This window comes from Drosophila simulans, chromosome X (genome assembly GCF_016746395.2).
Source record: "Drosophila simulans strain w501 chromosome X, Prin_Dsim_3.1, whole genome shotgun sequence".
Taxonomy (NCBI): Eukaryota; Metazoa; Arthropoda; class Insecta; order Diptera; family Drosophilidae; genus Drosophila; species Drosophila simulans.
Window position 1 is genome coordinate 12,180,438 of NC_052525.2, and position 18,410 is coordinate 12,198,847.

Genomic DNA, 18,410 nt, shown 5'->3' on the forward strand with positions numbered 1-18,410 from the left:
GCAGTAACCACAGTGAAGACCAACAACAATGGAAATGCCAAAAGTGGCCAATTAAAAAATATATACGCGATTCGGAGCGCAAGAGCAAGCAAAACGTTGGCAGGACGAGCGAAGGACGAAGGACACCGCCGCTAATTAGCACCATGGGGAATTTGTTGTTGGCAGAGCGCAAGAAGCACGAGGCACGAAGAAGATGAAGCAGCGGCAGTGGCAGCCGCACAACTTGCGTAAGCAGAAGAAGTCGAGTCGAGTCGAGTTGCCAACTTGTGCAAACATCAAAGAGCAGCGCGTTCAGTGGGTGAAAGTGGGCGGAAAGGGGGCGTTTTGGTATGCACATATGCAAAGAGAATGGCAATTTAGGGGAAGTGAAACAGAGCAGGGAAAACGCACAGTACAGCGCGATATAACCTCATAGATGCGGCTTCATTGGTATATTGACATTTTTTTGTTTAGTATTTTCATAAGCCTCGGTTAGGAGGAAAAGCGACAAAGAAATATTCAAAAGCTACATTTACCAATTCCCATTGATAACTAGCGCTAGTTTATTAAACTTCGCTGTCACTTTTAGAGGATATCCGGTATTTTTGGTATATTTGGTATTTTTGGTAGTTTTTTCCAGACTTGTTCTAATGCAACCAGCAAGCTGCATCTATTTGTATTCTTTTCAATGTACAACATCTTATATATATTGCATTGCAGCTGATAGTGAGCTCCGTATAATTGTAAATACAGTTAATATGAACGTCGCTGCAAACGCTTTGCTTGGCACTTTTAATTTACGAAATGGTGTTGATTTAACGGCAAAGGCGGCGCTGGCTCAAGAGAAGCGAAGCATAGCGGGAAACAAGGAGCAATGCGAGGGCGGAAAAGCGGAAAGGGAAGGGCGGGCAAGGTGGGGAAAAGCGGCAACAGCAACAGCATCAGTGGCAGCCCAACACAAAAGAAAATTGAAATAAAAACAAAAAAAAAAAAAAAAAAGGAAAGCATATTTTATTCCGGGCAATTGTGGCCGTCATTTCACTGGAGTCCTAAAAGCGCACATGTGTGTGTGCGTGTGAATACACTGACAACTATTCCATGGATTAAGTCATCCGAAACTGTAAATAATATAACTCAAACTCAAATTCAAACTCAAAAAACAAAATCATTTCTAAGATTTTGCTGATTTAAATCTAAATAATTATTTTACATATTACATATTACATACATTTTCTTTGCGTGTAAACCCTTGCTTTTTGGACAACGATTTTCTCTGATTAATAACAGACACAGAGAAAGATAAAGAGAGAGCGAGAGAACACACAGAAAGAGAGAGGGACAGAGATGGAGTGCGCCAGCGATAATCAAAAGGGTGTGCAATTTTAATTGAGCAATTTAATTACATATGTAAGCAAAAGTCTCAGCCGGAAAGAGAGAGCGCTACATCGTGTGAAAGAGAGCGCAGTAGACGAAGAAGCCACACACACACACACACATACACATCATTAGCAGATGCTGTTCCGTTACTTACTTTCTCCTCTCTCTGTGTGTGTGTGTGTGTGTTGACTCTATGGCTTTCGGTTGGATTATTTTTTGGGGCCTTTTTCGGTTTTTGCCAGTTTTACGTTGAAGTTTAAGTTGGTAATTAGTTTGTCAGCGCCCAAAAACCAAGCAACCGGTTTTTTTATGCCCTTTGATTGAATTTTGACTATTATTTAGTTTCAATTGCGTGTAATATTTAACAAATAAATAACGTTGGTTGGAAAATAACACGAAAATGATAAGCCCCCGTTTAAAAAATGGAAATGCACGGCAAATGGCTTAGGCTCTTCAGTTTTTGACAACGGTAATCCAACAAGCAACGCTGAGAAATGGCTCGTTAATATTTCCCCCAGCTCTTTTAATCTCTTTTGGGGATAACAACAATCAAAGCAGTACAGTTAGACCCCCATTATCCCATCCATTTGCCTATTGCACCTGTGTTCTGTTCCCTTTATGCATTTCATGCGGGGCAATTAGAAAGACGCGTTTACCGCGACATTGAGAGAAAATTACGTGCCGAATGCACTGCCTTCAAATTCTTATTTCAAATCAAAGCAACTACAAAGTCATCGATATAATCGATAGTTATCGGTATGCATATCACACAGCGATAACTTGTTTATACGGTAAATGCCTATTTTTATTTAAAATGTAATATCACACTGAATTATCCAATGGGTACCGACTTTTCTCTAAGTGTCCTGCGGCGAGGTTGACACATTTGGAGCGGACCGAAAAACTCTCGACCTGGCCAACGAATGGCGAATAATGGCGGCTGAATGGATGGATTTCAGCGGCGTGGGGGGTTGGAGGATTGGATATTGGACAGATGGATTGGATTCGAAAATGCGGAGCCTATAAAGTGGGTGGACGAATCGCACTGGCGTAGAGCTTACGAATTGTGAAATGCGAGTGAGTAATTATGATTTACTAATTAGCAAACACACTCGCAGCGAGAGCCGCAAAACTGACAAACTGCCAGGCAAACAAATTGGTTGCGGATGTGGGGGGTTGGGGGTTGGCGGCAGATGCGGATGTGGATGCGGATGTGGATACGAAAGCGAATTGGCGGCTAATGCGCTGGACAAACAAAAATGAAGCACACAGAGCAGAGGAGCCACAAGCCTGAGACACACACACACACACACGCACACAAAAGTCTATTAATTAGCTGCACCAACAGGGGGGGCTCCACAAAACCCCACACCCCCCTTGTAACCCCCCCTTTGCAACGTCGCTGTAACGCGTGTAACGAGGATTTGCTCATCAAATTCGCTAATTGTTTTTGCTTTCGCCAGGCGCAACCAAGCCCCCCTCCAGTTGCCCAACCCCTGCGACCCGAAAAACGCAAGCCCCCCTTTGGCGAATTGCAGGGGCGTAGCAAGTAGGCAGCGGCAGCGTGTACGCGAGAGTCCAAACAATTAGCGTAATTTCAATTTTGTTCAAAATTTCATAAACGGCGGCCAGTCTTTTGCCAAGTGACTTTTGCTGCAGCACCCACACCCACCCACCACCACCCACCGGCCAAACAAAATAGCCAACCCCTTTGGTGTGGCGCCCCGCCCCCTGCCCCCTGGGACATTTGGGACATTTAAGCCGCGCTGCAGCGTGTTGCATACTTTTGGCCGCTTTTTGACAGCCCAGCCAGCGGGAAAAACGACGCAAAACATCGAATTGCAGCCCAACCACTTCTTACTTCGTTTACTTTCCATCAGCATAATGCACAGAGAGCGATCACTTAAAATGCAATGAACAAATTAATAAACAACAACAATAACAGCGTGTCACCAGTTTAATTGCCCAAAGAGGATAGCACACAAGCATATCGCACAGTTGCGGTCACAAGAATAGTGCTGCATAGCGTAAAATAGTTTAAGCTAAATGAGAATTATATATCATATGGTTTATAATATTTGTGATCAATTTCGCTCAGTATTTGTGCCACCATCGTTAATTCGTACTTAACTTGAGTACTTAAAATGGTAATTATTTAACACAAGCACTATTGTAACGTTGCCAACTGTAGGCTGTCCCCACTTCACCCTTTCCCGCCCCCCTTTTAACAATGCTTTCAAATTTAGTTTTTGGCGCGCTTTTTTCTGTGTTTTGGAGGCTTGGCTTTGGCTTCTTTTGGCCACCTTCCTTTTTTTTCGTGTTTTCGGCTTGTTGTTTAACACACAAAAAGAATTTGTAACTAACACAAAATGGCTGTGTGTTGATTTCTATGTGAATGGGGAGTGGGGGGGGGGGGGGGGGGCGTGGCCGGCGGAAGGCGGCATGGATGTTCATACTCTTGGGGGTCCTGGCTGGGGATTAGTGCGTTATTCGGTTTCATCGCACCCTTTTGCCGAAAGTTCAATTGCAATCTTGTTGCCGATGTTGCTGTATTCGTTGTTGTATTCGTCGTTGTTGTTGTTATTGTTGTTGGAGTAAATACACACCACACAACAGAAAAACGCAGATTGTTCTGACTCTTTCCCCTCAAGCCTGCACAGCGAAAAAATATGCATTCCGCTTAAAATGAAGAGTGTTCTCAAAATTCTGGGAAAATATTACATTTTTTGTTTACTACAATGGAAATATTTGGCCAAATATGGAATGTCATATCTCATTGAACTCGTTGCAAAATTTTGCATCGATTGGCATTCACAGTTAAAAATAATTTTTTTTTCAGGTTTTTTGCAAAAAATGATGATGTTACCCCTTACAAAAAATGAAAAAATCACAAAAAAAAAATGTTCGTAAGCTAAAAAAATTTAGATTCAAATCTTATATTTCTATCATAAGCTGTAGAAAACAGTTATTTCCTTGAGTCTGCGCACATTTTTGGCCAAGTTATACTAAAAAATCCTTTATAACTTTGAAATTTTTACCAGAAGTCCTTTTTCTTCAATTATCCTTAAAACAAAATAGATGTAGTGATCCCAACAATGTAAAAGGAGAAACTGCAAGTGCTGCAAGTTAAATAGCAGCATTAAAATCAATTAATAGTGAAATATGCACAGAATTTCTTCGAGTGCACGCATGTCCTGCATTTCCTGTCTGCTGCCTTCTGCTCTTTGCTTCGCCTGCTGCTGCTGTATCTTTTTTCCTGCCGTCGTTTTTCGGTGTGCGTTTGGTTTATTAATGTTGACCGTCAATTATGTTTTAATTGTCATAAAAGGTTTGTTCCTTTTGACTCACTCCCCCTCCTCCCAAGCGGGGGATAACGGTATGTGTGTGTGTGTGTGTCCAGGATATCTCCTGCATCCTGTGTGTGTGTGTGTGTGTGAGCGAGTAGAGTGTATGCAAACAATAAAATCCAACTGGGATAAGCTGCAGCAGAGCGAAAGGGAAGATGGCGAGCGGAACAGAAGTTGCTTGTCAACATGGACAAAGCTGGATATATGCGCGCGTGTGTGTGTGTGTGCCTGTGTGAGTGTGTGTGTGTGAGTGTAAGCCAGTTGACAGGTGTGCATGTTGGTGTGTGTGTGAGTGCGAGGATGCTGCTGCTTCGATTTGGTTTTCCGGTTGTCAGGCAATTTGCCAACTTACTGCAAAGATCAGCACAAAGTGTAGCCTACACACACACACACACACACCCAACACACACGCACACAGCAAAAAAGAGAGAGCGGGTAAAAGTGACACATACATGATGGTGGTGAAGGGGGGAGCGGGACTACAGAGATCTGTTCGCTTCTTTAACAACGATTCATTAATTGAATTGAATTGAATTGCACGGCGATTATATGTTATGTAAAAATAACTTATATTAACTCATAGCTTGGTATAAATGTTAATAATCAAACCTTTTATACCAAAAAGTATGCTATACCAACTAACTCACTGATTAGCTTGGGATTCTCTAGTTCTATTCAGATACTTATTAACTCATTGATTGATAGAATATATAGAAATATATATATAGAAATATATAGATAGAAATATAGATAGAATTGATAGAAATAACTAAATCAAATGCAATACAACATAATGGAATTTAGATTGATGGCAAGAATGAAGAAAGAGAATATAAACATTAAAAAGAAAATGGATGCAGGACAGCGGATTAATGCAACGTTTAAAAACCTGGCAGAGATTGACGAAGTCAGAAAAGAGCGATTCGCTACTGAATTTACAATTTTCCACTTTTTTAACATTTAACAATTTGCCGCCGTTTTTCTGCTCGACTTTTTTTTGTATTTTTTGTATTTTTTTTTTTTATGTCGTACATTTGTTGCCGGCGATGCGCTGATGCCAATGCCAATTTATGAAATTCATTTTTTGCCTACGTTGTGATTATTTATTCAAAAAGTTGGCCTCGGCCAGCGTCTGGTGGCCGCATCCTCTGACTCCTGCAGATATCCTGCAGCCTCGCAGGACTCGCGCGCTGCTGTCCCACACTTTTGGTGTAATTGCAATTGTTGCAGTTGTTGTTGCTGTTGTTGTTGTTGGCGGGGTGGGTGGGTAAATAAATTAATAACACAATTTATGCATGACGCACATTTATAATTACATTTGGAAATAATTTAATTAAAATTGTTAACGCTTGATTGAAGTTAAATCGAATCGAACAAGACAGACAGTGAGTGCGAGAGGTCCTTACAAAAGCGACTTAATTAAATTAGCCCATCAATATGAGGACAGCACGGCATAATATAATAAAATGCCAACAAACTGACCAATTGCCATATCGGCCAACCGAAATCAGTTCGATGTTAGTATCAGCAGCTCATGTATTTCGGCAGTGTCTCCTTTTGCTTTTCCTTTTCCGTTTCCGTTTCGTTTCCGGCACCAAAAAGGACATTCGGAATGGCTTGTGTGTGCGGTTGCTCAAATAAACCGATCAGCAGTAACGGTAATTAAAAGCCAACCAAATGACCAAATAAGCCACACCAACCAAAAAAAAAAAAAAAAAAAAAAGGAATTCGGAAAGGGAAAAATGAAAAGGACTATGTGTGTATGCTGATGGAAATCTTAGAAAAATAATACAACCTACACAGGCTACGAAAAATGGCACAAATCCAGAGATACTCTATGAGAAATAAACCATGAATTGGGTTAGGCTAATAAACTTTCTCAATTGCTAATTAATTTAATGCTAAACTGAATTATAAAGTAGCGCAGTTTGATTTAAACAAAAATCAATTGAACTGAAAATAAAAAATCAAAAACCAAAATTCGGAAATAATAAGCAGAATTTGTGGCACGAAGTAACTTCGTTGAAGTACAGGGTATTTCTAGGGTAAGCGCTAATAGCTGTTTGAGAATTCGAACTGCAAGACCACAATACACACACACACACACATAGTTAAAAGCAGATAAGGCAAAAGCACACACTCGCATATGTAAGCAGTAAATCAACATGAGAACGCACACACACAGCTACGAACTGAGTGTAAATATGTGTTGGTTATGCCCACAAATCAATTAAGTCGATTGGGGCAACATTTTCGGGTGGTAACACACACACACGCACACACACACACACAAGAAAACGGTAAAGAGTTGTTAAGCGCCCAAATGACACATGCAAAAGAGGGAAAGGAAAAGCACTCAAAAGAACCGCGAAGTCGAATCCTGCACCAAAAAAATGTAGGCAATGCAACAGCCAAGAAACAGCGCGATACTTCCTTTAAACATTTGTTCATTTACGAAAGACAAGGAATGCAACCAATTAGTAAGGCCACTAACCAAAAACTTCTCAGCTTCCGGCCAGTGTTGGTAAGTTACTTAACAAGCAGCAGCTAAAGAAATAGGTTATACAAGTTCTTAAATTATAAATACAAATGCTTTGTTGGTAAAACATATGATATTTATAATTGTTAATGTTGTATCAACAGATAAATTGAACTATGATCATATCTTAGGTGTTCATTTATTTGGAGATTATAATTTAAATTGCTAACTGCAAAAAAACTCAAATTAAAACCAAATAAAATTAAATATAGCATGCTAATTTATATCAATTATGGTTTATTATTTCCACAAACGAATTTTTCGAGTTCAGTTCCCAAAAACAGGCAGTGTGTCGGTGCGGCCAACGAGTGGAAACGAATGGCAGCGAATCCTTGGCCGAAGGACTAAGGACGAAGGACGAAGGACGAAGGACGATGAGCGCGGCATGTTGCTGCTGTTCTGACTGCCGGGGAGTATAAATACCGGAGACGCACGGCCGTCGGCCATCAGTTCTGCAAACGATTTCACTTTGGACGCGCGACGCGGTGTTGCTCCTGCTCCTTTCGTTCGTCGTCCCTCGTCCTTGCCACGAAAATCTCGCCACAAAATTCAACTTGTTTGTTTGTTTGGATTTTTTGTTTTTTTTTTTTTTTTGTTGATTGTGCACGTGCAGCAAAGCAATGTTCACCAATTGGCTGACTGGCAGCAGCAGCAGCACGCCGGTAATTCGCTCCACCGCAGCCGGTATCGGTGGAGCCGGCAGTGGGACACCGAGCGGAGTCAGTGCCTCCGCTTTGGTGATGAGCTCGCCGCCGGATGTTATTCTGGAGGTGGGTCCGGCACCCAGCAATGTGCGATTCGTGGCGCACTCCCTGGTGCTGGGCATGCACAGTGGTTACCTGCGATCCGCCATCCGTTTGGATGAGGCTTCCGCCTCCGCATCCGCAACCGCATCGGTATCGGTATCGGCTGCAGCGGGAGCAACAGCTGCCGGTTGCAACCCCTCCACATCATCGGCCACGACGGCATCGGGCGAACTATTGCTATATCTAAGTAATGTGACGGCCGATCAGTTTGCACCGCTACTAACCTATATGTACACCGGCTATCTCGACCTGACCGTCGACAATATCTTTGCCGTTCTGCTGGCCACCCATGTGCTGCACATGCCGCGGGCTCTGGAAATCTGCCGGTGGGTGTGGGTTCGGCGGCGAAACATGTATTTTTCAAAAGCTAAAGGTCTCGCCAGAAATTTCACGAAATTTCATATCAATCCAATGAATATTATGCGAAATAACTTGCATTATCCATGGGCATATCGAATTTAGTATATGATTTTGATGATTATTCCATTGAATATATATATCTACGTGTATATATTTTCCAGCTCATTTTTGGCGCGAGCTCAAACGGAGGGCTATTTGAACGGCAATCCCGCCCAGCTTTGTCCAGTGCCCAGCATTCCCGCCAAGGTCATCCGGCCGATACCCAGCAAGGCCACCATGCCGAACTTCGGCTTTCTACCCATGCCACAAGCTCCGCCAAGTGCTGCACCTCCGGCCCATCCAACGGCTCATCCACCAACTGGCGTCGCTCCAGCTCCGGCTCCAACTCTAAGTTCCTTTGGCGCCAACTCGCACATGGAGCACGCACAGCCCACAGCCATGCAGGACAACGAAGAGGATGAGGATGTGGAGGTCTTTATCGATAGCAATACGGTGACGGATAACGAAGCCGATCTCGAACCGGATGTGGACATGGACTGCAATGTTTCGGTGGTAAGTTCTCTGGCCGGCAGCAGTGCCGGCAGCCTGAACATCGAGCGCTTGGATGTGAAGCCACCAACACCCGCACCAGTGGCTGCTGCCACCATAATCCCCACTACGCCCAAGCCCCAATCTCTGCAAAGTCTGCAGGCCAAAGGTCAAAACTCAAGGAGGGAGTCGAATTCAAAGGGAAGCAGGACGAAGTCCTCCGCGTCCAGATCGCGAAAATCCAGTGGCCTGCAGGTGGCCAAGGCTCCTGTGCCGGCTGCCCAATTGGATTTGGCAGCTGCCGCCACACCGATAACGCCCTCGAAATTCATCATCGATGTGGCCAGTTGCGATGGACCGGTTCGTTTTCGAAGGATCCTGAATACAGCCTACGGCCACAAGCCAGAGGCCATGGCATCGGGTGCGTTAGGTGGTCCTGGCTCTGCTCCAGCTGGCGGCGGTTCAACCACATCCATGGCGGTGGAGCAACATCGCAGCCAGCAGAGTGTGAGCTATTCGTTTCATCAGCAAATGGCCAGGGCCATCAGTAGCCAGCAGCGGCAATTGAGTCACCAGCAGCAGGAGGAGAGCGAGAATAGTGGCGATGCCACACCAGCGGCGGTTGGTAAGCAGCATGCAACAGGAGCCACCACTGCATCCTCATCGATGTCAGCAGCAGCAACCGCATCAACGGTTGCTGGCAATAGAAAGTCACAGGCAACCGGAACGGGATCTGCATCCGGATCATCCGCTGGCAATCAGGAGCTCTACGTGTGCGTCTATTGCAAGCACACCTTTAAGTCGCAGTATTGCTATCAAAAGCACGCCAAGCGACACCTGAACCCATTGAGTTTGACCACCACGGACAAGAAACTGCTGGTGGAACCCGCCGCTGCAATGGCCAGCACTACCGACATGGACCAACCATCGGTGGGTCAGAGTGGTGCGAACAGCTCGGGCGGATCGGCTGCATCTGGAAATGGTGCGACAGCTGCAACATCCGCCTTGCTGCGTCGGGAGGTTCGACCGCTGGACATGAATGTGCAATATTATCCCTGCAAAACGTGCGGCAGCAAGTTTCCCAGCTACTACTTCGTGCACAAGCATCGCAAAATGTGCCATGCGGATGAGATCGAGGCGACGGCCACCAGCAACACGAGCAACAACAGCAGCAGCAACACAAGCAGCAGCAGCAGCAACGGCAGCAACAACGGCAGCAACAACAACGCGAAACGCGACGATCAGCAGACAACACAACAATCCTAAAGTAAATAGAGCACATGCAACAATGGCACTGGCAAAATCAAAGCAACGAAATTTACGAATTTATCTACACCTATCACACACAGAATGTTTTTTTTTTTTTTTGTCGCTCTAGAAATGCAATTGAATTAATAAAAAGTACTTAAAAACAATCAGCACTGAGAGCATAATGGTGAAACAACGGGTTAAACCTAGGAAAATACTTAAAACAAGTGCACAAGTGAAAGTGGAAAAGCGTCAAGTTTCGAATTCGATTCAAAAGAAGGCTATTCGTGAATAAAGAAAATCAACTTGAAAAGAAATCTGTGCATAAATCAAAGTAAAAAGAAAAAAGGAAAAAATTAAGAAAAATAAAAAAAGAATTAACGCATTAGTATGCTTTTAAATCGATCGGATTTCCATATCGTGAGCTATAGCATTCACATTCCAGCTCATCATCGACATTATGCTCCACTTCTTGCACCCTTTGAAACGAAGATTGAAATGCGAGTGGCAAGGGAATTCAAAGGTAAACAATCCTTGCCGCAATTTAATAATTAAATTAAATCACTTGCATAATAAAAAAGACGTTTACAAAAAAGACTTTAATTTAATTGAGTTTAATTAACTCGCCAGGGAGATGACAGCCAACAAGGCCGAGCGAAGCGATGCGCAGCGCAAGCGAGCGAAGCAAAGACGATGACGGAACGTGGGTGGTGCGGGTTGGATGTGGGTGGTGGTGGTGGTGGTGGTGGGTGCTGGTGGCTGTTGGTGGGTGGCCGCTTTCGTTGGGCGGTGGTGCAAACAAAAACCGCAAGCGGCCGAAAAAGCGTTGATCTGAGCGCCGCAGAAAATGAGGGCGAAATAGCGCGAGACTCGCGGGAAAACCAGCGTACCCACCAATGGAGCTACTCCTTCATCCACCCACTTTGCCACTTCCCCGGATCGCTGCCCCATCCCGTGTCAACTCTTTTTGGCCCTGGACTCCGACAACTTGACTTGCGGTCATATAGCGCGAGCTCAGTGTCTTTTTGTTCGTACATATACATATATATATATATATATCTTCTTTTTTGATGAAATATTAATCGAAAACGCTGGCGGAGAAGCAGGCAGGACAAACAGAATTGCAGAATCCCAGGAAACGGACATAGACATAGCCACCAGTTCTGATTGGATTGAGGGGGTGGTGGTGATGAGGTCGGTTGGATAGTTTGATTAAACGGCACAAAAGAGACTGCTGCTCCTGCTGCACCACATTGCAGTTGTCAATGGCGGGAAATGCATTTTTGATGTGCTCCGCGGGGTGGAGAGGGGAGTGGAGTGCGCCCAGGACATTAACATACCAATGTAAAATCGAAGAAAAATAAACAAGAAAGAAATGAAAAGCTTCAACAGGTTAACAGTGAGCTTTTTCACATTGCAGGACACTCTGTAAAAGCTTCTTTTTGAACTTTGAAACGCGAAAAGCGCATAAATTCCCTAGCCAAACATTGAACCATTTCCAAAAAAGCTCGCGCACAGGATCAAAGTTCTACGAAGCTTTTGTCTGTGCTTTCAGGCTAAAGTGTTCAAAGAATTCAACCTGTTCTTAGCTGGAAATTTGTTTCATAATCACAATCTTAAGAAACTCTTCAAATTAATTATATATCCCTGATACTTAAAAGTGACATCTGAATAGTCCGAAATAAAGTAGATAGCTTTCGGCACTTACCTTTGCCATCGAGGGCGAGAATCTCGTTTGCATTGACCATCGAGTTGCCACTTCCATCCGCCAATGGAGGCAACGAGATCGCCGGAGCTGTGGCCGTTGTGGTCGCCGTGGACGAGGACGTTGCGCCCGCTGCCGTGGACATTATGGATGCGGCACTTATTAGCAGCATGGAGGAGGCGGATGACGATGAGGCTGCCGATGGCGTGGATGTGACGACAACCGAAGCCGACGACGTGGATGCCATCGATGTCTTGGCCATCGATCCATCCTTGGCATTGGCCTTCAGGCCGTGACTATTGCTGATGTTCATGCTGCCACTGGTGCTGCTATTGGTCATAGCCGCCGTTGCGTTTCCAGCCGCCTCACCGGAATTCAGTTCGAAGCGTTTCCTCTTGGATTCACTGCACCAGAATCGAAAGAGATAGCAATAGTTAGTTATAGTAGTCTTATTCGCATTATGCACACTTCACAAGACAATCGCTCACCTAACATCGGAGTGCAGTTCATTGCCAGCTCCCAGTCCCTCGACTTGGGCAGCCTTCAGTTTCTGGCCAAGATAGTTGCCCGCCGTGGTGGCGGTGTGGCCATAGGTGTTCACTCCGGCACTACTCTCACTCGCCGCCGTCGAGGATGTGGAATTTGGCGCCCTGGATGACGGCGTTGTCTTCACGATTTTATCGCCACTCGTCGCAGTCGCCGCATTCGTTGCTGCTCCCGATCCAGGTGCTGCTCCAGCGCTCGCAGAATCATCGCCACCCGTGGACGTCTTCACATTGGCCATGACCACTGTTTGATAGCCTGGCTTAAAGCCATTCAAGGTTACGCCCTGAGCCGGAGCGGAGGCGCCCGTCGCATTGCTGCTGCTATTGCCACCGATAGCTAAAATATAGAAGATTGGAAAATGGTTTAGTTAGAATCCATTACAAAGGGGAATGGGATGCGGGTATTCCCTCGTCAATGTGCCATAGATTGTCTACGAATTACACATGTGAGGATTACCCATATCCCTTAAGCATTACACCACTAGACCCACCATTATAGCCCTCGGCATTGATAGCCTTCGAACCAGTTTTGGCCAGCGGATCGTTGGCTTCTGCCCGAGAGTCCGCTCCCTTTGCAGCCGTTCCCGCTGGCTCAGTCGCAGTTTCCGGCTTGCCAACACCCTTGGCGGCAGCTGTCGCTGTGGCGCCCGTTGCCGTCGTCGCCTCGCCAGCGCTGGCCGCACTCGCTCCGGTTGCCGGTGTGCCGGCAGTGGCCACGGTTGCTGCTCCGGCTGTGGCTGCTGCCTCCTCCTCGGCGGTTTTGCTCTTGGCCTCGCCGCCCGCTGAGATCTCTGGTGGTGCTGTTGCTGTTGCAGGTGTGGTTGCTGCTGCCGGAGTTCCTGCTGCCGCTGGTCCTCCAGCTGTTGCTGCATTCTTATCGCTGGCGCTAGACGTCTTGCCGGCATCCGTTTTATCTGCGGCTGCTCCTGCCGATGTCGCTGGACTTGCCGTCGATGATGATGATGATGTGGTTGTTGTTGCGGTTGTGGTTGCTGCCGCCGCCGCCGCTGCTGCAGCCGCTTTGGCCACCTTTTCACCGGCAGCCGTTGCTTCGACGGCCTTGGTGGCGGCGCTTGCCTTCTCGGCGGCACTTTCTGCCGCCTTGGCGGCATCCGCTGCCGCTTTCTCCGCCACACGCTCCCGCTCGGCGGCCCGTTCCGCACGCTCACGCTCGGCAACGGCGGATGAACGACCGCCGGACTTTTGCTGCTGCTCGCGCTGCAGGCGGGTCATTACGCCCGTGGTCATCGAATCGATGATGCACTGCGGCTGAGCGGCCTGAGCCTTTGCTGGATTACGCGAGCTGCGCGTCCGCTGGCGGGATTTGCGAAGCAGCTGCTTGTAGTTCTCGGTCTTCTTGCTGAGGTAGTAGTAGCGAACGCAATCCTGAGGCGATTTGCGATCCAAACTGGCGGCTATGGCCCCAAAGTTCTTCGGATGCTGCAAATACTTCTCCTTGAAGGTCTCCTTCTCGCCGGCGGTCCACATGTTGAGGGCCTTACGCTGCTGATGAACTGCCACCATATCCTCGATAAGTCCGTTTTCGTTGTGATAGGCGCATCGCCTCTGGCGGGCATCGTGCATCAGAGGCGGTATGACCGCATAGGAGCGCATCTTCTTATCCTCCAGCGCCTGCTCCTGCAGGCCATCCATGATCTCCTCGAGATCCGCCTCGGATTTAATCCGAGAGCCGACGCGATTGAAGCGCTCCTTATCCTCGCGCTGTTTCCTCAGCTCCGTGAAGACCTTCTCGAAGAACTCGCGGTTCTTGGCCTCGCGTGCTTTCCTCTTGGCACTGGCCTCCATCCGCTCGCATCGTCGCTGCCAGTCCGCCTGATCCTTAGTGTACTTCTCCACCAGTCCCTGATTGTGCCCCCAGCGCTCGGCCTTCAGTTTTCGGATGTGCAGAAGCAGGGGCGCACGAATCTGACTCTGATGCTGGCGTATCAGCATGGCAAGGGCCTCGACATCGAGTGGCTGGTTATACAATGGCAACCAGGGTCTGCCGGCTACGGAACCCGGAGAGGATTCCTCGGCCGCTGCATTCTGCAGCATGGAATGTTGCGCCTGGGCCGTCTTCCGATTGGCCGCGTAGATCTTCTCCGCCAGCATTTGGCTGCGCCACGATAGCTCCACCACCGGCTCCTCATCATTGTTGTTGTCGTTCACCTCCTTGGCGGCCCTCTGCTCCTTGGCCAGGGCGGCCTCCTCCATCAGTGACTTCTCCTTTTTGCGCAGCGTTTCCATTGTCGTCTCCGCGGACTTGATCTCATTGTCCACCTTCTGGATCTGCATGAGCAGGTCCTCCTTGGCGCTGGTCCTTCCGCGCTCCTCAATCGAACTATCGCTGGGCAATGTCGGCGAAATGGCCTCCACCTGATGGGCATTAAACATGTTAATAATTGACTAATGTTTCTGTGGCCAGACGTCTAAAGAAGGAGCTCTGCTTGAATCAAGTTGTCGCAATATTCTCACTTTTCATATGTTTCATGAGCTTGGACTTTGACAAAAAAAGCACAGAAACATAAAAAACAAAGCAAACTAGTCTCAACCCCGAAATCCTTAGCTATGCAACCACCATTTTTCATGGTCACTTCGTTACTCCGATTCAAAGAGATTCCTTTTGGAATACCCTTAAAAACTAGTTTTTTTTTACTACCGCATTTTGTTGGAATATTTGCGATTCTTAATTCAAGCATGGCTCTTCTCGCGTCTCTCACTCACAGGTGACACTACTCACCTGAGGATGGTAGGCCTCGGTGCTGGCGGATCCCGTGTTTCCCGAGCCCGGTCCGGCGGCAACGTTGCCACTGCTGCCGCTGTGGCTCGCCGATAATCCCGCCGTGGAGACGGTGACCGTGCCCACTGGTTGGCTCACCACGGTGGACATGCTGCTCACCACTGGCTGAGATCGGCCCTGGGATTGTGAGCCATGTTGCTGCTGCTGCTGCTGCTGATGATGTTGCTGCTGCTTCTGCTGCTGCTGCTGTTGCTGCTGTGGCAGCGTCTCCACCTTGAGCTGCATGCCCATTGGCGTGGTGACCACTTGCCGGCACATGTCATTGTGACTCTGCCGACTGCTGTTCATCTGTTGCTGCTGCTGCTGCTGCTGTTGCTGCTGCACTTGCGCTGGTGAGGATCGCTGGTGTTGCTGGTGCGCCTGATGTTGCTGCTGCTGCTGCTGCTGCTGGTGTTGCTGCTGCGGGTGTGGTGGCAGGTGATTCATATTGTTGGCATTGGCCTCGCTAAGCCGTTGCTTCTTGTACGGCTGCTGGCCGCCAAATGGCTCGGGCGGATGTTGCTGCTGCTGCTGTTGCAGCTGCAAATGCTGTCGCTGGTTGACCATCGCCGCAGCAACGGCCGCTGTGGCATTGGTCAGGTACTCGCTGGTGTATTGCAGTGCCTGTGGGTGGGGCATCAGGATGCGCCCCAGACTCCCGACCATTACGCTGCCACCGCTGCCGCCTCCACCGCCGCCAGCACCAGATGTTGCACCCGCGCCACTGGGATTGCCGCCTTGCTGCTGCTGCTGTTGCTGCTGGGAGGGATTACTATTTGGTTGACTGGCATAGTGGGGCATGGCCTCCATGACCAGCACTCCGCCGGACTGCGATACCTGGACGACACCGCCGCCGGGTGGAGCTGATCCGCCGGCACTGCCTCCTCCACCACCGCTGCTGCTGCTGCTGTTCGAACTTTGGCCAGAAACGTTGCCTTTACCCGCCGATACCGCCGCCACAGCCGCTCGAGCTGCTGCCCTCTGATATTCGGGCATCGACGCTGCAGCCTGCTGCTGTTGCTGTTGCTGCTGCTGCTGCTGCTGCTGTTGCTGCTGCTGTTGTTGCTGCTGCTGAATTTGGGTGTGGCGCGAGTAGGGATTATCTCGGTAGGTAGGCGCCGGGGCAATGCTATAGCCCGTGTTCTGGATAAAACGATGCTGCGGGGGCCGTGGCGGGTAACCGGAGTTGACTGCCGCCGCTGCTGCGGATGATGGCGGGTAACCGGGGTTGACGGCCGCCGCTGCCGCTGCCGCTGCTGCTGCTGCCGCTGCTGCACTACTGCTGTTGCTGCTGCCGGGTGGGTGAGGTGGTGACAAAGGTTGTTGCTGCTGCTGCTGCTGCTGCATATGATGTTGCTGCTGTTTCTGTTGCTGCTGCTGTTGCTGCTGTTGCTGCTGCTGCTGCTGTTGCTGCTGCTGCTGTTGGTGGTGGTGATGGATTTGCGGATGCAGGTTGGTGCGTTGGTCCTGTTGCTGCTGCTGCTGGTGCGACTGGTGCTGCTGCTGCTGCTGCTGCTGCATATGAGCCACCTGCTTCGCATACTGCGGCAGCTGCTCGAGGGCCCTGTAAGACCAGTGGGGGCGAAAGGAGAGGAAGACAGCAGATTATTAAATTATTGTCCAAGTGGGCAATGGAAACGCGGGCAGTGAGGCATTTCTACGAAGGAAGGAAGCGAATCTCTCAATGGTTACAATGACTATAAGTTGTTCATTAACTTCTGAAAATCCCCTAATTATTTGCAGCAGTTAATTAAGATTCTTATGCGTCTTGCTCCCTACAAATACACTTTTATTACGTTTAATTAACTACGAGATGTTACTATAGTTAATCGATGCTTATAAATGATGCATGGTTACTAACTTAACTGACTGATCGCGTGAGCTTTTGACACCTGCCAATCAAACATAGAATAGCAGAGCTCTTTAACCAGAGGTCAGAACATCTGTTAGCCACAAAAACAAGTTCTATGCGGTTCTAGTAACTAACTAATCCAGCGACTTGCTTTCAATTATGAACTGCGCTCTGCAATTCCATTTACGGGCAAGCGAGAAATGCTGCAATAAATGAAATCTGACTGAGGCTTGACCCCGTTTTTGCGGCAATCCAAGATAATCGCATGATCAACGCATCATATAATTTAGCATATCTGCATAATGCATAGACCCATGTGTATATTTATATATACATATTTTTAAGTGGAATTTAAAAGCGGCCACCGATCATCTAACGGTGCATTTGTGCTTATGGTTATTATTTTTGTTTATTGGGGACACGAACCCCGGCCGGCATCGAACCACTGCCAACCAGCCAGAGAGAGAGAGCGAGAGAGAGCGATCTGGTGTGCGTGCGAACCGAGTGCGCCCGTCTCTTTCGTTTTGGTGTTTCTACGCCATGTGTTGTCCGTTAGTTCGCGCGTTCGCATCGAACATGTTCGATGTTGGCGGTCAGCCATGTCGCCAGCGAACGGCAGCCGCGTCGGCAGCGGCAGAGCGACGCCGGCAGAGGCAGCGATCGAACCGATTTGTTGTGCTGCCCCTTCGCCACACGCAACACACAGTGGTGGCCCAAAAATTGGCCATACCCAATGATTTGACTAGTTTGCGTCTGCTTAACTTTTATATTAATAAATATTTGAATTCGAATGCCAATAGAAATTTATTAAGAACATTAAACTTACTTACATTAAACGTTCTTATTCATTTTTTATCCTTTCCCTTTATAAACTTATTTCCGCATCATTTTCACCTTTAGCAACAAATTTAAGTTGCTTGCAACACTTTGCCAATCGTATCTATACATTTTTGTATATACACGACTATTGAAACATTTGAAAGGTGCTTTAATATTTTACTTACAATCGCTTTTTGAAAGCCCTTCCATTTTCAATTTTCTATTTCCCACATTTACCGAATTAAGCACACCACTTCATACATACATACATATGTACGAAAAAGCTGCCTAAAATGCATTTCGCATGTTTTTCCCTTGTTGTGTGCATTTTTAATAAAATTTACTATTATCAACTGTAAACGCATTTGATGGGAATTTGTGATTTTGTGATTAACGTGCGACGCGATTGACCCGACGCCCCTCTCGCTGCCTCTGCCGGCGTCGACGCCGACGCAGCGTCGCGACCTCATGCATCAACGTCGCTCGCAAACACTCACAAACAAACAAACACACACACACACACTCA

General features: G+C 47.5%; 2 protein-coding genes across 8 annotated transcripts in view; one reads left to right on the forward strand and one right to left on the reverse strand.

The window, feature by feature from the left end:
- Window positions 1–18,410, reverse strand: part of LOC6725795 — a 55,716-nt gene that overhangs the window by 11,420 nt on the left and 25,886 nt on the right. For 6 of the 7 annotated variants that reach the window (XM_039297629.2, XM_044923746.1, XM_039297628.2 and 3 more), the window contains 4 exons: window positions 15,175–16,796; window positions 12,926–14,810; window positions 12,378–12,771; window positions 11,893–12,293 (listed from right to left, as the gene is read on the reverse strand). In XM_039297629.2, the coding sequence (XP_039153563.1) occupies window positions 11,893–12,293; window positions 12,378–12,771; window positions 12,926–14,810; window positions 15,175–16,796 (4,302 nt within the window). The remainder of the gene's footprint in view (window positions 1–11,892; window positions 12,294–12,377; window positions 12,772–12,925; window positions 14,811–15,174; window positions 16,797–18,410) is intronic. The other variant, XM_044923747.1, reaches the window with a different exon arrangement.
- On the forward strand, window positions 7,530–10,351 carry LOC27206396 (insulinoma-associated protein 1). The gene is made up of 2 exons (XM_039297635.2): window positions 7,530–8,374; window positions 8,570–10,351. The coding sequence occupies exons 1-2, from the start codon at window positions 7,863–7,865 to the stop codon at window positions 10,200–10,202; spliced, it is 2,145 nt and encodes a 714-aa protein (XP_039153569.1). The 5' UTR covers window positions 7,530–7,862; the 3' UTR covers window positions 10,203–10,351.